General features: G+C 40.2%; 1 protein-coding gene across 3 annotated transcripts in view; it reads left to right on the top strand.

Annotated features, from left to right (window-relative positions):
• MYOM1 (myomesin 1) overlaps positions 1 to 25,836 on the top strand; it is a 76,286-nt gene that overhangs the window by 12,215 nt on the left and 38,235 nt on the right. For all 3 annotated transcript variants that reach the window (XM_053396453.1, XM_053396452.1, XM_053396454.1), the window contains exons 3-10: positions 4,411 to 4,536; positions 7,982 to 8,195; positions 9,051 to 9,208; positions 12,747 to 12,839; positions 19,523 to 19,611; positions 19,704 to 19,766; positions 20,507 to 20,671; positions 21,244 to 21,405. In XM_053396453.1, coding sequence (XP_053252428.1) covers positions 4,411 to 4,536; positions 7,982 to 8,195; positions 9,051 to 9,208; positions 12,747 to 12,839; positions 19,523 to 19,611; positions 19,704 to 19,766; positions 20,507 to 20,671; positions 21,244 to 21,405 — 1,070 coding nt within the window. The remainder of the gene's footprint in view (positions 1 to 4,410; positions 4,537 to 7,981; positions 8,196 to 9,050; positions 9,209 to 12,746; positions 12,840 to 19,522; positions 19,612 to 19,703; positions 19,767 to 20,506; positions 20,672 to 21,243; positions 21,406 to 25,836) is intronic.

Below are 25,836 nucleotides of genomic sequence, written 5' to 3'. Positions count from 1 at the left end.
CTGAAGCGTCTGTAACCCAAGGTACCACTGTATCGCTGTCAAGCTTTCTTATGTTTTGCTCAGTGCCTACAAGCCATCAAGTGGTTTAGTACATAATCTGAACTGTGTGTTTATTTTTGTTTATAGTAAAAATATATATATCTTTTTTTCTTTATATATTAGTCCAAAGCAACTATATACCTTGCGTTTCAATGTTTGATTCATGTTTATTCAGCAAGCTTCTCTAATGTGCCAAATATCTTGCACAGATCTTTATGTGCCCTAAACCTGTTCATGGCTTTTGGCCAACATTTGGAAGGCTCTCAACTTGACCCTACAGTCGAGGACACCTTAATGTCAGATAATCTTACCCAATCCAGTGCATGGAATAAAGCTAGGCTACTTCATTCATTTGTCATGTGGCAGACAAAGCAAAGTTGTGGAAGAAGGGACAGGAGAAAAACCTCATTCATTCAATAAAATTATCAGTCTTTTGAAGGGTTCTTATTCATCTTTTCTACTAAATCAGATCTGTCTAAATATGTTTGTCACTTAGGAGATAGAATATGAAATAGCTGAGTCTCCAACCTTAGACTAGTAGGGCAATCTCTAGGGGGATCCTGTTACTCTTCTTGATCTGGCAACACAGCACATGCTTCGCCTTTCTGAAAGGAATTTTTGCATTTATTATTATTTAGAAGGAAAGCCTGTTTCACAGAGTAACATACTATGTTAGATCTGAAGAAGCAGGAATCAAACTCTTCTTGTCAAAGGTATTGCGTCTTCCAGGCTTTTTCATTGCTTACCATAAGCAGACTGTCTGCAGCAAATGTCTTAAAAATCCTGAAACTGTACATCAATTTGTAATATGAACATACCCAGGGTTCCCCCCTTCTTTATGTAGGCAAGACCTAAGCAGTTTTTCAAAAGTTGCTAATTGGCTTTAGCATTCTAATTCTAAAATCTCTCAATGCCTTAGCATTCAGCTAAATTTAACCATAGGTCATCATAATCTGTAGTGACATAAGAGCATCCAAATCAATAACATCTAGGGGACCATAGTACAATTTGTCTTCTCAGCCCTGATGAGACATGAAAACAGTTCACATTGTCAGGTGACATTCTAAACCAATGGCTCTGAATGTCAGTCTCAGATGTTCCTACCTATGGTAATTAAATTTATGAAGCAATATAGGGCTGCTTCAGGCATTTCGTATATGACTCAAAATCCTTTGTGAATTATTCTAGCAATCCTCAAATAAATATAAGAACAGAATGATCATAGGTGTTGTTTGGCCGCAATAGCCATGACTGTTGGGTACTTCTCATTTAGAAATATAGTGTTTGCTGCCACTCAGTAACTTATGCACAGGACTCAAGCACTATGTGCATACTCAGCAGTGACTAGGATCACTGGTGTGAATAGCCAAGTAATGTATGAATTGGGCAGGACCAGAGTTGAAAATCAAGTTTCTTTCCCAATGAATACATATCCTGTTGTAAGTCGATCTTACATACAGATTTTAGAGTAAGCTGTTATTTTTGATGCTATATAGAAACAACACCATTGCTCTTGCAAACAAGTTATAGGCCTTTGGCCTTCCTCCTTGTCCCCTGAAATGCTTCCTAAAACCATTTATTTATTTAAGATCATTTATATCCTGCCATTCTGCTAAAAGATATATGATGGGATTGAGAGTAGCTTAAACCGATACAGATTTACTCAGAAGTAAGTCCCATTGAGCTCAGTGCAGGGGCGGAGGAAGGGATGTGTGGTGGGGGTGGACCACCCCGGGTGTCTTCGCTGGGGGGGGGGTTGACATTTGGTGCGCTGCCTTCACGCGACTCCCAAGCCTACCCTGAGCCGTCGGGGAAAGGGGAGGAGCTGCACCGCCTTGCTGGCGGCATTCCCCCCTTCCCCCTTGGTTTTGACAGCTGGGGGAGGCTTGGGAGTTGTGGGTAGGCAGCACCCTGAATGTCCACCATGGGCATCTCACTCTGGCCCTGGCTGCAGGGCGCGCATGCGGCTCCGTGCACCCAAACAGCTATCCCGTGCCTGGGAGGGCACCCTCCGCCCCCTCAGCTGTGCGCTCCACCCCCCTCAGGAGCGCACCCTCCCTGGGCAGTGTGGGCATATGCTCCACCACTGGCTCAGTAGTGTACAGTCCCAGGTAAATGTTTATAGGATTCCCACCTGAGGTATCAGCAGACTAACTATAAAAGTTTCTAAAATCAGTTTTCTCATAGTCCCTTATGTGCAGGCTTACTAGAGGTCCATAGACAGAGAAGCTTCTAGATTCTCCAGAGTAGATTCTAAAATATTGCCCTTCAGTGAAGGATGTTGCAACCAGAGCTTCTTACCTGGTATGTGGAACTGAATCTCCCCAGAGTAGGACCTATCACACTTGCTTTGCTCTCTGGTTTCAGGGACAACAGCCTCATGACCTTTCAGTAACTGTTGGCCAAATTGTGTGTGTGGCCAAACATCATCTGCATTTCACTGTCAGGTGGACCATACCCTCCAACATTTCTACGATGAATATAGGGAGGTCCCATTCCTTAATGATAATTTTACTGTTTATACCCCACACATCTTACCGAGTTGCCCCAGTTACTCTGGGCTGCTTCCAACATATATAAAAACATTTTAAAAAACTTCCCTATACAGGATGGCCTTCAGACAGCTCGGGGGTCAGCTAACTCCATACCCTACAACATTTCTCCAATGAAAATAGGGGCATCCTAAGGAAAAGTGGGACATTCCAGGATCAAATCAGAAAACGGGATGGATTCTCTAAATCAGGGACGTCCCTGGAAAATAGGGACACTTGGCGGGTCTGGTAGACTCCCCAAATTCAGGAGCTGGCACAAATAGCTCCATTGCATTGGGTTTCCCCTTTCACTAATATCCACAATCCAGCAAAAATAGTTACAGCATGGCTTTATATTTAATCAGTGCTCACATTTCTGTACTTCTTCTGCAGAAAAAATGCTACTCAGAATATTTGTGATGTAAACAGTGTAATCCTTTGAGTATCTACTCAGAACTAAGCCCCATTTTTAGGAACGCTTACTCCCAAATGTGTGCATTGGATTTCAGTCTAGGTATGTAATAAGCATATGCAGAAGTAGCTAGGACTAAATCCAACTGAACAAGTGGTACTTATTTGTAACTAGACATGCATAAACTTAGGCTGCATGTTTCCGTTCTCTTTTCTGTTTCCCTCTGGAAAATCTAAGTACAGTGGTACCTCAGGATGCAAATGGGATCCATTCCAGAGCCCCGTTTGCATCCTGAAGCAAACGCGACCCGCGTCTGCGCGGGTCATGTTTTGCCACTTCTGCGCATGTGTGTGATGTAATTTTGACCATTTGCGCATGCGCACATGGCAAAACCCGGAAGTAACGCACTCCGTTACTTCCGGGTCGCTGCAGAGTGCAACCCGAAAATACTTAACTTGAAGTACATTTATCCTGAGGTATGACTGTAATAAGGTGAAGAAGATGTTCGAATTGAATTTAGACCCATAAAGATCATTCTAGTGATTGCATAACAGTATGAGCAAGTTATATTTTTAAAAAAGTGATATGAAACAATAGTTTTCAAAGTTTAGAAATTTGAGCTTTGACCCTTGGTATTCTTTAAGGTTTTTTTTAAAATGCTGCTTTTGTTATGAGAAGCACAGTGAGGATAGATGAGAAGCAAATTGTAAGTAAGTAAGTAGTTGCACGTTAAGCCCAGTTCATATCATGATTTGCTTGCACAAAGATTACTTGGTGGTTAGACTGTGTCCAACCTTTATTAACCATTTATTATACTTTTATGGGACAGTTATATGACAATAAGCATTCATTCTGCAATTATCTGTATTTACTTGTGGGGTGTTTACCCATCTTCCTGCAAATAATTTGCTTATTGAACACTTTTCCATGCATTTCCCATCACATTAAAAAGTCCATGCTTTTTAAAAAGCAGAATTGTTGCAGTAATGTGACAGAGTGCTTTAATGCACTTTAATTGCATAAACCAAAAGTTCCAGTAAGCGTTTGAATCCCTTTTGCAAAATAGTAACAGTGGAAGCTCCTTAGCTGTTGCTAGTAACAAGCGGTAATCTAAATTTGAGTTTTTCCCTGTTGATGGTATTAAAGACGGTGCTCAGATATACAAAATAAAAACAAAAAACACATTATTGTGTATAATCTGGGCAATACTGAATTGACCATTATATCTTTGTGTTTTTCCATCTATTTTTCTATGTAGTTTTTTGCCTGCTTCCCCAATGTTCACCTTGTATACTTGTAGATAAGCAGATGTCCTGATATATTTAATGTATCTTTTATGTTTAGATATGGTTTTCTAAGGCATATGCTTGTAAATCTAATTGTATATGCAGTGTCTTTATAAATCTGATGATATTACTTTTCTTTCAGAAAAATGTTGGACGATTATTCTTTCAAGTTAAGTCCCAAAGCAAAGCGGGCTAAGCAGAGTATATTGTCAGAAGAAGAGAAGGAAAACACAGCTATTGAGTATGTAGTACCTGTATTCAGAGGAAGGTATGTCTCTCTTTCATTGATTTGTGGACAGGAGCAGGGATAAAGAGCATGGTTTGTCTGTGTATCTTTGTAATGGATTTGCTGCTCACATGTGGAAGAAAAGTAGATTTATATAAGGGCCATATTGGTTATCCCTGATATATGTGATGTGGTAGATTTGTGTTGTGGTGAAAATGAGTGTGACTCTGAACATTTCTACATAGAAGCCAAATCAAAACCAGAACATTTTCATTGCTTTCCCCCTGTGATATGATACAGTTGTTGACAACTGCTATCCATCTGTCTCGAGAGACAATGGAATATGCCTCTGGGGGTGAAGTCAAACTGCTATGTTTGCAGCACTGAAGTGCCTTCCTTGGGGCACAAGCCTGGTGTCTATGGAGGTCCTGGGCTGCCCATACGACAGGACCCCTCTCTCGGCCTCACTGATGTGGTCCAAAGGAGTCTTAGGGACTCAGCTTTGGATTTTTGTAGGGTGTATTCCTTAGCCCTTTCTTCTCCCAAAAAAATCCCCTAGATGGGCTACCTTCCCAGGTTGATGTGCCCCATCGGCCCCTCACTTCCTTCTACAGCAGAAACTACCTTCTTGACTGAACTCACTATTTGTGTGGTCTGCTCAATCTGCTGGAGTTTGTCTTCACATGTGGGGGAAGTCCCTAATTTGCCAAGGGTTTCAGACCCATCAGCTACCCTCACCTGGTTTACCCAGCCAGTCAAAGCCATTCCTGGAGTGTGGCTGCTATCACATGATGAAAGCTTCTAGGAGACACAAGTGAAAGCTGAGTACAGGGTGGGGACCAAAGGTAGACAAACTACCCCAAAAGAAGCACAATGTTCCCCCACCTGAAAGGACATTGATAAGAAGACCTGCTGGAAATATAGTCAGTAGACACATGGATGGGACCAAATGTATATCTTGTAAGAGTGGTTGGACAAATCATGTCTATGACACTAGCATAGCTTGTGCATGTTTAACGTTTTTCCAGGGTGTAGTATTTCATCTTGATGTTCTTCCTCACATCACTTTTGATTGGTGCCTTCTATGCATGACTAATTGGGGGCATCATAGGTGCCTTTAAGGTTGCTGCTAGGGGAGCATAGGATTTCAACTACATTGCACTGGCATTAGCACAGCTGAAACATTGCTTTAAGAGTGCACTCCTTTTCTCTCTTATTATTAAGTCCACAGGCAGACACATTTAAGATTGAAGAGTACAATGCACTTTGCAGTGAGAGAGAGAGAGAGTTTTGGTGCTTATGCAGAAGAAATATATTGTGATAACAGCTGGCGCAGGCATACCCTTAAATACAGATGTGGAGTAGCCAGTTGTCTTTAGACTACTAGTCCTGTAGGCATGCTTGGGATTTGTATATGGGGGTTAAGTGATGGAATAGGAATTCCTTCACCATTATCACCACTACTCTGCTCTCATTAATATTTCTTAAAGTGTTGAAAAGCTCACTTGATCCATTGTTATATGGTTACACAAATTTGACATACCATCTATGCTTTTGTGTCAGAATGGGACATGCTGTTTCACACCATTTCTGTCTATTTATTCTCTGAAGGATAAGAGTCCAGACTCATTTTCCATGTGCAAATTATAAATCATATCTGCATTCTCTTACATGGACAGCTTGCACCTTTCCATTGACAGATGATTTGCCAGAGAGAGGCAGTGTGTTTTTTAAAAAAATGATTACATCAGAAAGCTATCTAGAGATATAACACATTAGCTGCCCAGTATTCTGGTTGGAAGCCAACACAGTTGGGCTTGGGGCCTGCGATATATGCATTCATAAGCAAATAACTTTTTAAAAAGTTAATTTGTAGCTCATTTCATAACTTAGTTACACAACTTGATTTATCTCTGATTTACTGGTCTGAGCCAGCAATCTCTTCCTATGTTCCTAACCCTGTTGTATAAGATGATATATCTGCACACATTAATATAATCATAAAAAGCCTTTACACAAGTCTACACTGTACTTTAATAGTTCTTTAAAAGCATGCTGTATCCAAAAGCAGAAGTTGACCCCAATTCATGGGTTGGATGGATTTGATGTTTTTAGTGGTGATCAAGTTATACATTGTAAAGAGCCATGTACCATGCTAAAGAGTTTCATTTGAATGAGATTGCAGTCAAGCATAAGTATGCACGAGTACTAGTTAATGCATGAAGGAGTTACGATAATAGAGCTGGGTTCCTAGACTGAGCTAGATCATACCCCTTCTTATCTGATGTTCCATCTCTCTTCTTGACCTGCTACTTGACCTGCTGGAGGGTGAGTTAGGCTCACATTTTGAATCCAGGCACTCAGCCAATTCTTTATTTACCCCACACATGTGAGATTCATATTTTCCTCCCACATCGTGAAATCCACCCACCCATTCCTTTAACAATAGTTTGAAGCAAACCATTGTTGATTTTTGTTGGAAGGGGGGACAATGCTGTGGTCCTTAATGTAAAATTCTATTTAGAGATAGGCTTGAATGGAAGGGATAAGAGAACACTGCAATCACTTATAGATTAATGTTCCGGAATCAGGAATTAATTTGCGCCAGAGCTACTAGAGTTCAACCCTGACACACATTTCCAAGGCTAGGAATTAACTGTAGTACAGAGGGAGCCAATGTAGTGCCCTCTAGATGTTGTTGCACTACAGCTTTCATGAGTATGAACCACCATGGCCAAAAGTCAGGGGTGACCGAGGTTGCTGTCCAACAACACCTGGAGGATGCCACCTGGGCTATCCCTTTTGCTACAATATGTAGATAAGGGAGGATTAACCTGACCCTTAACATGTAGACCAGAGCTTTCCAAACTTTTCATGTTGGTAACATACTTTTAGACATAAATCATTTCGCAACACAGTAATTCAGTTTTACTAACAAACCAGAGATTAAACTAACCCCTTTTCTGCCCCAGGATGAGCTTGATGAGCATTATCAAAACACACCTACACACTGCAGCCAACACACTAATGTGTCATGACACACAGTTTGGAAAGCTCTGATGTATATTTCATAGATAAGTGAAGGAGTCTTGGCATCCCCCTTTCTAGACGTTAAGCCCCAATGACAGGCAAGCTATAATATAATTAAGTGTGAGATGTGTTTTGTTTTGTTTTTAACTTGGTTGCTTTATTGCATGTTTTAAATATAATTGCACTACTTTTAGCTGTAATTGGAAAAGTTGTGTCTAAAAAAAATAAAATACTGTGTCAGATTTTCAGAGCCATAATGAACTGAAAGCATGTACATTGAGCATTTTGATTCACCCACTTGTCTTTTCATTTTTACCTTTCTTCACTTCAGATGGTGGTTATCATAATAGAAATGCAAGGAGACCTTGTAGAGAAGGTCCATTGCCTTTAAAATGGAATAGGCTGAACTAAATAAAATATTTTGTCTTCTATTCAATGTAAAAAATATATATTGCAGACAGACCCATATCAGCGGGATTACAGACACAGAAGAAGAAAGAATAAAGGAAAGTGCTGCATATATTGCAAGAAGGAACCTTATGGCAGCTGGGGAAGGAATTACTGTAGCCAAAAAGGAAACTTCATCTTCTATGGAAGAAGAAACACATCAGAAGAAGTCAAGAAAAATAGCAATACAAGAGACAGCTGAAGAAATGGTTCTAAAGAAAACGGTACTACAGCTATGGAATAATGCTTTCTTTTTTTGTAAAAGAAACATTGTAGGAAACATAACTATAAAGCCATAGTTAAGCACATTTGTGACCTTTGATTTCAGAGGGAAATATTCAAACTGCTGAATTCTTGATTTGGTTACCAGAATCAGTGGGACCCTATTTCTAAGCACATTCCCTAAAAATAGAACCTTACACAAGCTCCTTTGTTGTTCACATCCAGCCCTTTTTTCTACCTTTCTCTCCCAGGCGTGCCCAAGTCTTTCCTTACCACTCTGAGATCCATCTTGATCTGCCCACCTCCCAGCTATGCACCTATTCATATAGCTTCACTCTGTCCACCATATGCTTTTCCCAAATTGCCCAGTTTCAAGGACCCACTAACAAGAGATGTGCCATTCCTTACATCCACATTGGACTGCCTTGATATTTGAGCCTCGGGGAAATTGCTAGGTTTCTCAGTTAAACCTATAATTTCCAGTGAGAAAATAAGTAAAAAATATTTACCCCATCTTAATATGCTACAGTTCATACAAGTAGCCCAGGGCAGGCGACAAAGTTCAATTTCTTGACAGCTTTCATAAACTTTACTTTTGAATAAGTGCACTCAGCTAATTATCAGAAAATCTCAAACACCCCCCATGTTTTTATTTTAAAAGTTGGTCCTTTTGTAAAATTATAGCAGCATGCAACAAGCATAGTTATTTCATCTCTACTTGTTCTAGAGTAGCCTTGTAGAGTTGTCTGCAGCATACCAGATTGGGAAAGGTTGTTGTAAACAAAAATAATGTTTCCCTGTTATAAAACTATATTGTGTCCAGGTGATAAAGTTTAAGATGATTCTTTGCCTTGCAGTTAAGTGATAAGATAGAATTCCACAGAAAGTTAAATGAAGACAAACTGTTACATGCTCCTGAATTTGTTATCAAACCTCGTTCCCACACTATCTGGGAGAAAGAGAATGTCAAATTACACTGCACTGTGACTGGCTGGCCAGAGCCTCGTGTTACATGGTAAGCTTCTTTCTTTATCAGCACTGCATGTTTTTGATTATATATGTGCGTTTAAAATGGCTAAAATGAAAATAAAACTCAAGCGTTTTTTGCATTGAGAGAGATAAAACTGATCAGAAGGCATGAAATGTTCTCCAGTCTGTTAGCCGTCATTTTGGACAATGTCACACTGCTTTGTGGATGCATAAAGCCATTCCCATTGGTGAATTTGTATATTTCATTTTTGAATTTGAATCTTAGCTCATGCGTCATTAATTGGATAATCTGTACTTAGTTATGATTGCTGACACACCCTGAGCAGAGATGATAATAGTACCTTTGATGTGAGATTGAAGTGTGTGTGGATTGGGCAGAGGAACTGCACACACAGCAGCCCTTGTACACACTGTAATCTTCCAAGTATCGGGAGCTGCAGTGCACATATGAAGTCCATACTCTTGTACGTAAACAATTCAATTAGTCATTCAATCTGTATTCCATCTTTCAATACTGAGAACAAATCCAAGCCTGACTTACAATATACAAATTAAAGAATCAGAATACCTTCCCCACTCATCTTGGTGGAAATTGGAAAGCTAATCTATATACAATGCACATGAATTGTACAGATTGGTATCCCCACTGAAATGAATGGGGCTCATATGTATGAGAAACCCAAGTATGCATATGGGTGAATAGATTAAAATCACTTCTATTGATTCCAGAGAGCGTAGTTTCACAGTACAGTTTTAATGTTTCCATCATTCCAGAGTTCTTGATAGACATATAATGATAAATATAAGTATATATCAGGGATGTCCAACAGGTTGATCACGATCTACTGGTAGATTCCTGGGAGGTTTTGGTAGATCGTGGTTGATCACTGAGTTCCTTTCCTTAGCGTTGGTAAAATCGAATCCGGTCCCCCCCCCTGCCCCGCCCTCCATTGTTGCACAATCTGCAGAATAGAAGACAGAGTTTTATCAGTGAGGCTGTATGTTTCCCCAGCAATTTGTCCCTCCTTCTCCCCCAAAACCCTTAAAATCAGCTCAACAACAACAAAAAAGCTTAACAATTTTGACCTGAACCCCCAAAAACGGGGGTAGATCACTGCCAGTTTTTAATTCTGTAAGTAGATTGCAGTCTCTTGGGAGTTGGCCACCCCTGGTATATATCAATATGTATGGTTTAGAATTCCATGTAATAATGTACTTTATTGGGATTCCATTAGGTGTTTAGGTGGCAGTTCCATCCAAACTTACTTGCAAGTAAGCCCCACTGAATGCAATGAGACTTGCTTTGGAGTAAATGTGCATGGAATCGCACTGTGTGCATTTAGCTCCCAATGGAAAGAATGAGGGAGGGTCTGAACAGGTGTTTTGCTTTGGGATACCAAATGCAGTGAACCTGATCTGACAGCTCTTGTTCACCATTGATTAAACAAATGTCATGCATGTACTTGAAGTGAACTGCATTAATACAAGCATAGAGAAATGTCAAGAGCTGTGGGCAAACAGGCTGTAGCGGCCTCTTCTGAGGAATTCCTTATATTGCATTGGGATGCGTTTCATTTAATCATGCTGCTTTATGGGTTTCAATGAAAAAAGATATGGAAACTCCAGGATATTTTAGACTCTCAGCAGTTAGTGCAAACTATTAGTACACAGTAAGAGTAGGAGTGTTGCAACCCCAGATTAGCAAATGATTTACCTCTCCTGGAATTTTACTCATCAGAGATTAAATGGTCCATCTTAAATGTGCAGCTTTTTATTTATATCTGGACATAAATATATTTATTGTCTGAGCCAAGCACACTGCTTGGTTTTCATCACATCTCTGCAGGTTGCCTTAACAAGGACATGGAATAACTGCAGCATTTCATACAGAGCAGCAGAAAAAGTGGGAAAGGTTGTTCCAGTTTTGCTGCAGTGAAATTGCTCCTTGCTCTCCCCTAGAATCATAGGATTGTAGAGATGGAAGGGATCCTGAGGGTCATCTAGTCCAACTCCCTGCATTCAGGAGGCACAAGTTTCCTCTGTTTTAAGATGTTCTGTACACATGTACTAAGTGCAGTATAAATGCCAAACAACAAATAATTTGTGAAGGTATCATTCCTGACTTTGTCTTAAAGTTCAGCACCATTTATATTTAACATGTGCACCTGTGTGCACTAGTCTAAATTGTCCATCACAGAAGGTGCTGACAGGCAGCCTTTTATGTGAAGATTGATAGAAGAGACAGATTTAGTTGTAACTTTGTTTTGGAAGAGCTAAATATAACACTGCTGGCCGTTCAACAAGGTGTCACTTTATTGTTTGTTGAAATGGACTGGGTCTCCTGGTTTTTGTTTTTGAATCAAGTGGGGGAAATGACAGTATTAAAAATAGCTTAGGTGTTGAAATATGCAGATGGTTCATTCACTTATGCTGCAAATCAAATGAAATAGCTCGGATCAATATGTGTGTGTGTGTAGACACACAAACACACGCATATATATGAAGACTGATATTTCATATTTAACCATCATTTTTTAAAATATATTTATTTATGGCTCACCTTTCCATCAAATTATCTACCAGGCAGCCTACATCCAAATAAAAATAAACTGAGCTAAAACCAGTTTTACAGCACAGAGAAAATAACAACAAACCATTAAAGCTAAATGGGTAAGGGGAATCCAGGAACATCACCTATCTGCTTCCTTAGAAGTGCTATAAACAAAGAAAGCTTGCTGCCTAAGGACAATAGATACATGTACTTTGAATAAGAAATCAACCTTGGCTCTGTATTGTGTAATCACCCACTAGACCTAAAATGCTGGCGAAACACAGAGAAGAACCTTTTTATCTGAGTGAATGGGCAAAATTGTATGGGAGAATGTTATTTTAAGTTATGCTGGACAGATGCTATTTAGAGCTTCAAAGCTCAGTAGCAAAACTTTGGGTCCAGAAATCTACTGGAAACCAGAAAAATTGACAAAAAAATCAGCACAATGTTTTTATGTGGAAAGTTCAGGTTAAAACCCTTGCTGCCATATCCACAGTGGCCAAATAGAATTCAAAGGCAGGTCCACAAAGAGTAGCAGTCAAACTTTAACAGAAGCAGTTCATGTGTGACAGTGGCCACATCCTCAGTTTATTCAGTTTTATGTGTTGAGTAATGGCTGCGTTGTAACACACTGAAATCAGGATATATTAAAATGGATGTATCTATGACTAATGTCAAGATAATATAATCAAGCAAAGTTTTGCTTCACTCATTGTTTTTCCTGCTCTGGCTAGAACCCAAATCATGTGTACAGTATAATGGATGCTGTGTGTACAGTTCCCCTGCCCAATTCCTATGTGCACAAGAATTCTCAGTTAAATCCTACAAATACTGCCAATCAGGTGCCAGAATGCAAAGCAGGTCATTAAATTTAGTGCCTCCCACTCTGCCAGCTGATGGGTGATACTCTGAGAATCTAACTGGGTTCTATATTGGGATACATGCTATTTTGCAAATCTATACATTGTTTTATTCATAGTTCATGCACCATTTTAATACTGTTTTTTCTTAGGTACAAAAACCATGTTCCCATCAATGTCCACATTAATCCTGGCAAATATGCAATCGAAAGTCGGTATGGGATGCACTCTCTGGAAATAAACAAGTAAGGGAATAGCAGTACAGCTTATTATTATTCCTGCTGATTCAGAACTGGGTAATAATTGCCAGCATATATGTAATGTGTGTGTGTTGCTTATGAAGGTGCTGTTATAAACCTACCAATATCAAAAAAGATGTATATGCTGAAACAGAAACTATTCTGGGGGTTTTTCAGCTGGATTGAGGCTCTTATTAACAAATCTGGACTAGATTTGATGGCCTTTACACTACTTGATTGATCAATTTTTTCTACTACTGTATAATCAAAATTAATTCTCTGATCTACTGTTGTTACCCCTATTGTATTTGAGCATGTAATTTCTTGTAGTTCAAATAGAACCACTAATTGCTGGACAATTTGCCCTCTAGAATCTGGCTATGGAAGGGGGGCTGCAGTGTTATTTCTTCTGTGAGCTTGGATTGCTGTTATGGCTGCAATTTATCCTCTTTTAAGTAATCTAATGATCCCTTCATGGGGGCTTTTAGATTTAGATTAAAAGAGTTTCTGAGCTTTCAAAATCAGAGTCTTTCTCACACTAAGGTCATCCTTCTTTTACAACTCCATACTGATTTAAAGCAAGATCCTGTGATTTCTTAGCCTTTAATTGGGGAAGTTACAAAAGAGAAATTCCTTCACAGAGCGTGATTAATGAGCAACAGATCCTGTTGGTTTTGAGGCCTTCACAAATTCTGATTTCCCATGACTGCAGGGGTCACAAGGAAACCTGCCGGTCCCGTTCAAGCTACATATTCTGGGATGCTGTTGCCTCAAGAACAAAACGTGTATATGTTTATGGGATGTAATCCCAGAAAATGTGGGAGGAAGATCTGGAGTCAATGTTATCTTGACCTACTGGGACAATAACAAAACTATCAAAATCTTCTTGATCTGAGTCGATGGAAAGACATGGTGTGACTATCATATATGACATGATTCTCTCTTTTTTTTAATTCTGAAAAGGGATGGTGTTGTAATGACAAATTAGTAAAACTTTCTTCTTAGAAGTTAATAGCTGGACAGTTTATGTTTTGAGTTTTATGGCATACAGCTTTGGATCCTCCTTGTGTGTGATTACTCGGTCTGACCAAATTCAATTACTCCCAGTAAGTATGCATAGAATTGCAACCTGAGTTTGTGAATTTGATCATAGATACAGTAACAGTTAAATCATGCTACACATGCACCACCATTTTCTCCCTTGAGATTAACAAACAAGTTGATTTGTCAACATTTGAATGGAAAATACTAAATTTATCTAAATAGGGTTTGTTATTTATCTTCCAATCAATATTTTTCTTTAGAGTATGACGTGATTGTTTTTGTGTGGTAGATGGAACAGCTACAGATAGCAATTTTCAATTGGAAATATATGCTGGCTAATACTTCTGAGTAATGAATTGTCACACTTTTGCATACTTCCAATGAAATCCAGTTTCAAATATGGGAAATAGCCTTTTCTGTCAGTGTTAAAACTACCGCTAAAATAAGTAGTGTAAGCTACCTTTAAAAATTATATTATGTGAAATACTGTTTTTCCTCTATTTTCTTGAGATATTGTTATCTTGCCTCCCTCCTCTTCTTCCAAATGGAAATGTAGTTTTATTTATATAGGGAAAATCTACAATCAACTCAGTAATCTTAAAATTGCTACAAAGGGTTATTGATGCATTTCATAATATTTACAGTGATGAAGAAAGACTATGTGATCTATGAAACTTTAAGTTTACCAATACAAAGGAAAGTCATATTGATTCAAAAGGTAAATAATAAACAGTAACTTGGTTCACATGTAGTGCTAATCCCTAAGTTCGCACTACAAGACTGAATCTAGGAAGAGCCTCAGCCGTGCAAGCTTACTTTTCCTTCCACACCTTTATGTAGTCCAAATAATTAGTTCCTGGTCTTTAGACAACCATAGCTCGTCATTGCATATGAACTGGCAAATTATGTTTTATGCTTGCCTGGCAAATCAGAATTGCAAACCAGGGGTGATTGAAAGCCAAGGAGTTCATCCAGACTTCTGTTTGTCCCACTACTTCCCCCCTGGAAATGCCAATCTTTCCTGCTGAATCGGAGCAAACGTAAATTGCATCTTCCATGGATTGACATTTGCTCCGATTTGGTGCTAACGAGTGGGTTTCCCTGGAAAATGGCAGGGCAAACAGAAAACTGCTTGGACCCTTGCTTTTTAGGGCAAGTGGAAGTGTGGATGAGCCCAGGGTTTGCAATTCTGTTTTGCAATTTGATTTCATGGTACAGGTTCAATGTAATGGCGAATTTTCGTTTGTCAAAAAAAGAATATAAACGTAAGAAGTGATTTAAAACAACTTGGTGAAGAAGTGCACAAGCCTAAGGCTCTTTCCAGGCTTATTCTAATAGTGCAAAATTATGATTTGGTGTTACATTTCAACCAAGCAACAAGTACCTTCAATGAGACTGAGAGAGTGAAACACAGAATAGCGTGACAATATTTTTTTTGGTTTCTTCAGCATAGTGTTATTCATACAGTTATCCGACTTACACCATATTGTCTGCTTCAGATTTCCTGCGTGAACATTATTTATATTTCATAAAACGTGTACACCGCTTGACAGTAAAAAATATCAAAGTGGTTTACGAAAAGATAAAACAATAAAAAAAAATTTTAAATCACAACCATACTTTAAAATGTACAAAAGTTAAAATAATAAAACAGGTTAACATTACCTAAACGTCTGAAGCATCTGGGTAGTGTTAGCTCCTCCCCATTAGATAGATCCACACCATTCATTTGTAGCACATTCAATGCTACAACATGATTTCCCCCAAAGATTTCTGGGAACTGTAGCTTCACCCTCAAAGAACTACAATACCCAGCACCCTTAACAAACTATAGTTTCCAGGATCGTGTGCTTTGAATGTATATTAAATGTATGGTGTGGATTAGCCCTTATTTGGTCATCTGCCTGTTATGATCCTAAAACTGTCCACCTAGATGCAGACTACTTCAGGTTTTGAACATGCTATGTAGTTTCTACAGAAGAAGGCATGGTTTAGGCATAAAAATACTGGCACACCATCATTCTTCATTTTTGAGATGCTGTTTCATATTGTGTGCTAAACCTAAATTAGGAGGGAGAGATTTTGAAGCCAACAGACTGATATGTGGCATAACATTTAGCAAGCCGGACAAACACTGACAAGTTACCTGATCATTCCATTCAAGTTATCAGGGAATTTGTTGACATCCTTGTAAGATAAAAGTTGGTGAAGGCTAGGAAGAAGAGACAAAGAAATGTTGGAATGCTAGTCCATAGAGAGGACTGCAACCTATGTGCAGGTTGCACATTTATTTCTTGGAATATTGTATACAGTTTTGGTCACCTCATCTCAAAAAGGACATTGTAGAGTTGAAAAGGGTTCAGAAAAAGGCAACAAAAGTGATGAAGGATATGGAGTGATTCCCCTATGAGGAAATGTTGCAGCATTTGGGACGTTTTTAGTTTAGAGGAAATGTGAGCAAGAGGTGACATGATAGGTATTCATAAAATTATCCATAGATAGAGAAAGGGTTTTCTCCCTTTCTCCTAGCACTAACATCCATGCACACCTGATGAAGGCAACTGTTTGAAGATTAAAAACAGATAAAAGAATCTATAACTTAATTTGATGATTGGAACTTGGACTTGTATCCAATAGGGACTTCCACTTGTGCAACAGAACTGTCTTCTCTTTTCCCCCTGTATCCTCCCCAAATCTGCTGTGGAGGTTTGAGGGGAAATCCAAAACAGATTTGGGGAGCACACCTGGAGAGGAAACAGAGGTGTTCTGTTGTGGAACTACCTATGTGAATTTGACAGCTTTATTGGATACAGCCCTAACGATTAGACTTGCCTCACACAACTGAATGAGTTTTTTTTGATGAGCCAAATTTTATTAGTAAGAATAAATGAATGTAAGCTACTCCTATTTTATTTCATTTGGTTGACATAAAGTGTGATTTGGATTTTTAATGACTTATTTCTTCCTGTTTTAAATAAATTGTGTGGTAAAGTAGTTGACTTCTGAGTCATCCCGCTTTTCTTCACAGAACTGAGGAGGTGAAAGCAGCTGGGTTACATTATCCTACAATCCCTGCCAAATAATCAAATTTTCCTTAAAAAAATTAAAGTCTGTGGCAGTTATGAGCAAAGGGAATCCTTGTGCCCATGCTGACCTCCCAACTGAAGGGTCAGTGTTGTGCCTGATCATATGCCCAAATAATGCTTTCTTGCATAAATTGTTGGAGACACCTTAAGATCAAATGGCTACAGTTTGGAGCTAAAGGAGTTGTCCAGAATATTTTAACCATCTATCCTTAGTGTAAGCAATCTGGAATTTGGACATGGAATCTAACATAATGTCTTTCTCTTGCACATCCTTCTCTATTTCTTTCTCATTCTCTAGAGTAAACCTATACTGGCATATCAAAATGTTAGTACAGCACAATGTTGGTACATCCTGAATCTGTACCAGATTCTGATTGACCCATGGTGATTCATGAATTCCTGAGTTCCCAAGGAGAAATGATCTCCCTTGTTGGTATTGTTTTACAGCCTGAACCACATTTACAGGTCATGAGCTTTGCTGGATAAATGTTTCAGCATTTAACATTCAAATTCCCCTTCTTTTGAAGAAGGTTAAAATATCCAACGATTTCTGTAGCATAATTATTAGCAATTATTTGAAATTGCTGGTTCTTTCTTATCTTATCTCTTAGGATGGTAGATCCTAATCCTACTCTGAATGTGGCATTAGAAAGTAATAATTAGCCTGACTAACTAGAACTTAGTACTTTAAGGACTTTAATAGACACTAACAGTGAGGCTAAATTTTCAGACCAAAATTGTCCTTCTGCCAGACATGGCTTTATTTACATGGTGAGGGTCATTTTAGTACTTTTATCATTGAAGCCACAGAGCTTCTCCCAATACACCTTTTATCCCTGGCAAGTCATGACTTAATATTGAAATTAATTATCCACATAACTTTTTTAAACTCTGAAGAGTCTACATCCCAGAAAAAGTTATGGCTCTGTTGTAAGAGTTCATCAAGTATGTGCCCATTTATTGTGCTTATTTTAAAGCTAAGCTTGTGGATACAGAAAGAAATTCACCAGTACAGCCCCTTCACCATTATTATTTGAGCATCTCTGCAAGCTCTCACTTGGCTCCGAAGTACCACCTGCAGCATCCCACCTGTGCCCAGGCTCCCACACCTTCAAAATAACAAGAAACTACTCATGAGTGTCAGGACCCCCTTTCAAAACGGTGTGTAATTTGACACAGGGGCCACATCTGGGTGATGCGAATTGGTTGATAACACCCTCCTTCCATTCACATGTGGAAGTATTCTCCCTGCACACATAGATGACAAGTTGGGATCCAAGCTGCTGCTGCTGCTGTGATTTTTACCTTTGCTCTTTTCCATGCCCTCCTCTTGGGAGAAAAACACTAGTCTGACTTAAAGATCCACTCTCATCTCCAAACTTCACTTCACATTAAGTGTGTCTGCTGTAAGGAATAGTAGCAGCGCACCTTCCATGAATTTCTTACTTTCTCATCTAATGTCCCTGGAGAATCTGATAAGATGCAGGCCTCCCCCCAAATAAAGCTCATGAGATTTCAGTTCCTAATACAATTAAAACATTGTTCAGGATTAAGAGTGGGGTTTGAGTGACTAGGGCATAAGACCCCATGGAAATGTTTTTTCTGGTGCGATGCAGCGCACACTGTCCTATTTCTTCATTGGCAAAAGACAACTCTGCCCCATAAACTGGACCAAATTGTTCCATGAAGAAAAAACAGGTCCACAAGAAACTGCTTTAGTGGAGAAATTTGTTCCTGAGAGCAAGTATTAAGAACCCGAGGTAAGGCTGAAATAACTAAAATACAAAACCCTTTAACAGCTGCTTTTCTCATTTCTCTTTCTGTTGAAACCCTTCAATAACGTTCCAGCACTCTCCCCTTTTACCAGCTCTCTTAACTACCATACTTTGCTGTATTCCTGTTACATTCCTGCTACCCTCCCACAGTTCTGAAACATTTTGGCTGATGCCTGACCCTCTACTAAATAGAAATTTTATATATTTGGGATGCACAAAAGTTGAATTCAGTCAATAAAGTGAAATTCTCTTCTAGTGGTAGGGATAGAATTGATACTTGCAAAGCCAGCATGGGTGAATGAGAAGAGTGCTTGCTTGCATGCATCTAGGGGTAGGAATGTGGTTAAAATGTTAGAAGGGGGGAAATGGGAGATATAAAATGAATGTGAACATCCATATTGTTTGCTGGTGAGCATTAAGCAGGTAACTAGAAAAGGCACATAAGCTAATTCAGGATTAGTAACATTTCTATCCAGTTATATATTTCTGTTCCACATCTGCTTTTTAAAAACTCTCATAAAGCCTACTCATTATTTATCATTCAGAATTGAATTAGACAATTACTTTGAAGTCATGAGAACTAGTAGTAACCTTTTTCTGCTACATTAACATATTCTAGTTCAAGGATCATTCCTTTTAGATAGAGGACACCTTTCTCAACACTGAACAACATTTTGACTAGCAATGCTGGAGGATATTGCTCATTTTAAAAAAAACAATAAATATAAAAATGTAACTCTTCTGTTGACAGCGACATTATTGCTAATCCTTCCATTCTTTTCAGATGTGATTTTGAAGACACTGCACAGTATCGTGCTTCTGCCATGAATGTAAAAGGAGAGCTTTCAGCCTATGCTTCCTTGGTGGTGAAGAGTAGGTTTGCCAAAAATGAATTATTTGGATTTGCATTGCATCTTTTTACAATTCTCTCTAGTAGCTAGAATTTTTGCGCTTCTCTTTCCTAGGATACAAGGGAGAGTTTGATGAGAGTTGTTTCCACGCAGGAACTGTCACCCTACCCTTGAGCTGTAAGTTGTTAACTAATCATTGCTATGTACTGTAAGAAATAGAGGTTTTTTAAGTATTTGAATTCTTTTGTGGCTTTACCACATGTCTGAGAGTTGATGGCATTCTTCAGCTTGTCAAGGAAGGGAAGGACACCCAGCTCTTCCAAGACAGGCAGAGTCTTGCTGCTGTCAATTGTTGTGTTATTGATAGTATGTTGCCCATTGCCTCATCTGCTTGCTGGAGTCTGTGGCGATCTCTCCAGACAAGGTTTTCAGCAGCGCAGTTTTCCTGACTGTTGGTCCAAAGGCTGTCTTCATGCCTTTGTACATGTTGCGAGTTTTGAGTTGAATGCTCTGACACAGCTTCAGCCAGTAGTCATTGGCACATTGTCTGGCAATCCGGTGGGCATCGTTCCTTGTCTTTCTCAGTGCAGCAGGGCGCATGCTTGTAGTTCACAAGAGCCTCACGCGTTACAGAAGCAACAGGTTTCATGTCCTTAATGCTGGCCTCAAACCATTCGGAGAGCTGCTGCTCTCTTTTGCCGAAAGAGGACATAGTTGTGTTGTAGGTTGCCTCTTTGATGTAGTTCTACCTTGTTTTGATGCTGTCTTTGGGCAGTTCAGTAGTGCTTGTTCAATGGAATCAAAGAAGTATTCACAAAGTTCAGGCATGGTTGTTCTGGCAGTGTTGATTAGAGGCTGCACTTTATGCTTTGTGCTATAATCCTGGAGAATAAGCACATTTCATCTTCTTCTCACAGTTGGTGTTACTCCACATGGCTATGCCTCCAAGTTTGAGATCCACTTTATAGATACATTTGAGGTTTCCTTCGGAAGAGAAGGTGAAACAATGAGTCTGGGCTGCTCAGTTATCATTCACCCCGATATTAAACGGTTCCAGCCGGAAATCCAGTGGTATAGGAATGGTAAGTATGCATGGCAAGATGAAACTTGTTTGTTATTTCACTTAGGCTATGCTTGCACAGGAGGTTTCTGTGGCCCTGCTTTGTAGGGAAAGGATGGGAAGCATCCCATGAAAGGAACTAAAAAAGAGATATAGTGGAATCCTACACTTGGAGTACTCATTACATCACAGATGGTGCCTCTGACTCCACAACACTACCATCAGTTTGGGGACACAGGTGGCACTGTGGTCTAAACCACTGAGCCTCTTGGGCTTGCCGATCAGAAAGTCGGCAGTTCGAATCCGCATGACAGAGTGAGCTCCCGTTACTCTGTCCCAGCCTCTGCCAACCTAGCAGTTCAAAAGCACACCTGTGCAAGTAGATAAATACGTACCACTGTGGTGGGAAGGTAAATGGCATTTCCGTGCACTCTGGCTTCCATCACAGTGTTCCATTGTGCCAGAAGCAATTTAGTCATGCTGTCCACATGACCCAGAAAGCTGTCTGTGGGGAAACGCCAGCTCCCTCGGCCTGAAGTGAGATGAGCGCTACAACCCAATAGATTCTGTTGTTGCCTCTTTTTCAACTTGTAGGAATCCTAATTTCTCCGTCCAAATGGGTCCAGACGCATTGGAGTGGAGAAAGAGCTACGTTGACCCTGACTCATGCCAACAAAGAGGATGAAGGCCTTTACACCCTCCGTGTGGTGATGGGGGACTATTATGATCAGTACAGTGCTTATGTTTTTGTTCGAGGTAAGTTTTAGTGATGCCAAATTGTGTTCGTGGTGCTGGTGGTAGTAGTGATAGAGAGCATTTAATGACATGCATACACAGAATACCTTCATGTAATTAAGAATCCTCGGCATAAATCAGAATAATGTGGAAAGGAGTCCATGTAAAAAGTTAAATAAAACAGACGGTGTTAGAAGCTCCTCAGTGCTGTCTCAGAAGACTTATATTGCTCACCACATGAGCTTGCTCTCCCATTAGCTCTTGGAACAGAACTTTGTTTTATTTTTGTGGGGCGAAAACATCTCGGGTTTTAAAATAAAAATGTATTTGAGCAGTGGAATGGAGGGAAGTTGCAGCACAGAGGTCAAAAGCTGGTATTTGGTACATGAGTTCACTTTCCTTTGTTTATAAATAAAGGTGCAAAGGACAAGCATTCTAGAAATTCAATTCAGCGCTTGACTCAGCTGGCAGAATTTAAAGCAAAATTTAACTTCCTATTCAGTTTGCCTTGCCAAAAAGGGGGAAAAATAGAAATTGTAATTGGGCGGATAAAGGGAACAGATATTTGCCAGGAAAAAGAAAAGGGGGCTATGGAATTGTTCTTTTAAGATCCTTGCAGTGTGTGCGTGATCTCTGAACTGCAGCAGTAGTTTTAGATGAGAGCACAGGGGGGCTAGTGTGAGAGTTTAGTGGAAGACACTTCAGCGTTACAGTTCTAGGGCCAAACTGCATGAGCCACAGGAGATCCATGATTGGAACTCCCATTGCTTTCAGTTAAAACTGCTCGGGGGAGCCCTCCAATTTTGAGCAGAGAAAGAGTACTGAAACAGAGAGGAGTGGGGGATGTTAAACCTTCCCCTGTTTCATTTTTATTGATTTATTGTTTTCCTCCCAAATGTTTTGTTTGCTTGGCGGATGAAAACATACAGGTACCTTTGAGGCTGCGGCTACTTTTTACTAAAAATAGAAATATCAATAAAAATCTTCTAGATTGGCCCAGCTTGGGCTTCATCATGGAAAATCTCATGTGCATTTAAGGGGTACAGCCCTCCTGCCACTGTATCCCTGTAATGAGGGGTGGCTGTACTGGCTTAAAATGGTAAAACAGTGAACAGCTTAGGGCAAAGCAGTAAGAGGGGAAAGGATAGCACATCTTCCACCCATAGATTTCCCCTTGCACCACTGCATTATTGTCACACTGAGACAAACATATGGCTGTGTTGTTTGACAGGCAGTACCCATGATGGGATCGAGTACACCAGAGTCTATGTGGAATTATTTATTACACAGGCAAACTGCAGAATTTGTTTTAAATCAACATTTTAAATTGTGGCCGTATTCCTATGCACATGGACTTGGGATCAAGGCCTGCTTAAAGGATTTAAGAAGTGGGGCTTACTTCTGAGTGAACATTCACTGCGTACTACCTTTTAATTTATTTCACTTCATTTGATTTGGTTTGTGTTAAACTTTTGCACAATGAATACAGTTTCTCCTGCAGGGAGTGTCCCTTTAACGAGTGCTTGAATGAATGCCTCATGAACAAGTGTTTGTGTGATCACATTTCACTGGTTCATGCAGTGACTCTATATCAGTCTCAGCTGCTGAAGGCAGCTGAAGAGAGCAATGTGGACCCTGGAGGCTCTTCACATTCTTGGCTCTATGGCCAAGCCCAGAATGGCGCCAGTTTGCCCTGTTCAGCAGAACCTAGGGAAATGTGGCTAACGGCCCTCTTACAGAAGATGAGCAAACTGTACTTGGTCAGAAATTACTGTATATGAAATCTCCAGGGGCTGTGGTCATTGGGGAGTTCACAAAAAAAAGTGGAACTGCTGAATCAGCTAAAATATTTATGCTGGCAAGCAGCTATTCATTTCAGGTAAGGACTCTGCTAGATATTTAAAGTGTTTTCCTTTCACATTAATAAGCAATGTGAACCTAGAGCTCCCTGGACTTCCAGTGGGCACTTCTGAGTTTCCCCATCAGTCAAAATTGATTTGGAGTCCAGTGCTATGTACATCTTCTTAGCATTAAGCCCTATAGGCTTCCAGTGGGACTTGCTCCCAGGTAAGTGTAGGATGTAGGGTTGTTTACAAATCCATTTTTACTGGAAATAGAGGAATGTCAAGAGTAGTTGCGGGGGCAGGTGTATTGAAATAACTGAATTCTCTTCATACATAATTCTTGAAAAGGTAGTGGAATTCTTCCCTTTTACAAGTTTGTAAAAGACAGGGACACGGGTGGCACTGTGCATTAAACCACAGAGCCTAGGACTTGCTGATCAGAAGGTCGGCGGTTCAAATCCCCGCGACGGGGTGAGCTCCCGTTGCTCAGTCCCTGCTCCTGCCAACCTAGCAGTTCAAAAGCACGTCAAAGTGCAAGTAGATAAACAGGTACCACTTCGGTGGGAAGGTAAACGGTGTTTCCGTGCCCTGCTCTGGTTCGCCAGAAGCAGCTTAGTCATGCTGGCCACATGACCCGGAAGCTGTACACCGGCTCCCTCGGCCTATAGAGTGAGATGAGCGCCGCAACCCCAAAGTTGGCCACGACTGGACCTAACGGTCAGGGGTCCCTTTACCTTTAAAAGGACACACAGCAGAGGTGGTTTTAAGGTACTGCAGCCGGGTTCAGCTGTGCTGCAGGGGGCTCCACAACAAGGCTGTAGAATGGAGGGAGAGAGGTGGGAAGGCACTGGATTTTATTTTATTTTTTAATGAATATTTATTAGCATTTCCAAAATAATACAAAATATAAAAACAAAAAACAAAGAAACCAACAAAAAATAACAAAAATACAAAAATACAAAACTTAAAAACAATTAAAAACACATAGAATTTCCATTACTTACTTTTCTTCTAACTTATTTCTCAGACCTCCTCACATCTCCCCTCTCTGTATTCCAATTCAAATTATTTGTTGCCATCATGCCAGGCCTCAAATTACAGCTCCCCTTTGGCTTCTGCAGAATTACAGCTCCTCCTTCCTTTTCTTTAGGGGCAACATATATCTCCTTCTCCAAATTCTCAAAGCTCTCAAGCTTCTCTGTTTGTCCAGTTAGATAGGCTTCCTGTTCCAAATCCTTATCAAATTCAATGATGGTATTTACTGTTAAGTCCAGAGTTGAAACACTTGTAGCCAAAACATCAATTTGGCCTTGTAACTTTCCCAAGAGAACAAATGCTCTGTTCAGTTCAGCCTGAATTTTCCCTCCTCCAGCCATTCTTGTAATGTCCCAAAACTCCCTCTAGAGGGATTTTAGTTCCTTAATGTTCCTTTCAGCTCAAAACCAAAAATCTGATTAGTTTGTATCAGCCTTTCCTTATTTTCAGCAAATTGCAACAAATGTAACCAGCAAAAGCAACAGAAACAAAATTTTCTTTTTCCGTCTTGACAGCTAACGTGACAGCTGTCAGACTCTTCAATACCTCAACAGGCTCTCTCACTGAGCACTCCTGGGTCCGGGGGGGGGGTGGCGCTTCAGCTCCCAAATTTAATTCTTTGTCCGCAGGCTCCCCTGCTTCCAGTAAAATTTCATATAATGCCAAACCGTGAAATTAAGATCTTTTGCAAAAAAAAAGAAAAGAAAGAAAGATTCTCTCGACCTTAGTTAACAGGTCCTTTGCTTTAAGATGTTTACATAGAGGGAAGACGGACTTCCTGTTTACGCCTTCCCCGATCGTGCCTAATTCATAAAAAAAATTTCTTTAAAGTTCCAATTTCCGTACTACTCACGGGTTGTTACTTTAGAGTCCAATTGTTCACAAGAAGTCAGCGCTCTCTGACAACGGCTGTGCGGCTTTACTCCACGGAAGAAGCAGTAGACTCTCAGCACCACGCCGCTCACCCCGTACTGTTCCGGAGCCTTTAAAAAGGCTTCTTCGCAGCTCGGGGGGGCGCAAAAGGTGCCCACTGAGTCCCCACGTTCACAGGCTTCACCGCCTGTGATTTTTAAGGGTCCCCGCTTTGCCGCGGTGGCAAGACCCGATCCCGCGGAGCCAATCCCTCCAGAGCTTGGAGGGAATCCGCCATTAGTCGATGGCGCTGACCCGGAAGTCTCGGGCAGGCACTGGATTTTAGCATCACATAGGGTGCCGCAGAAATTTAAGAGCCCAAAGTCCTCCACTGTGTATTATGCTGCAAATGAGAATGAAGTTCTAAAAACAATTTAAAATAATTAAAAGGAACATGTAAAAGTCAGTGAGGTATAGCAGTTAGAGTACCAGGCTAGAACCATGGAACCAGGTCCAAATGTCAAGTCAGTCACTGGGTCATTATGGGAGAAATTCAGTGTCACACTATGTCAAACATTTCATAAGCACAAGCATTTCAGCTTGCAAGATGGAATTATACCCCCTTTCCTTGCATGTTGTTCTGGGGGTTCTCTCACCTGCCCAGTTAATTTTGGGGCTATGAGGAGAGGAAAGGGGGGGAATCCCCATTGTGCAAGTCGAG

The sequence above is a fragment of the Podarcis raffonei genome, chromosome 7 (genome assembly GCF_027172205.1).
Source record: "Podarcis raffonei isolate rPodRaf1 chromosome 7, rPodRaf1.pri, whole genome shotgun sequence".
NCBI classification, from domain to species: Eukaryota; Metazoa; Chordata; class Lepidosauria; order Squamata; family Lacertidae; genus Podarcis; species Podarcis raffonei.
Note: the sequence above shows the minus strand (reverse complement) of the source record. Positions and strands in the feature narration are given on the sequence as shown.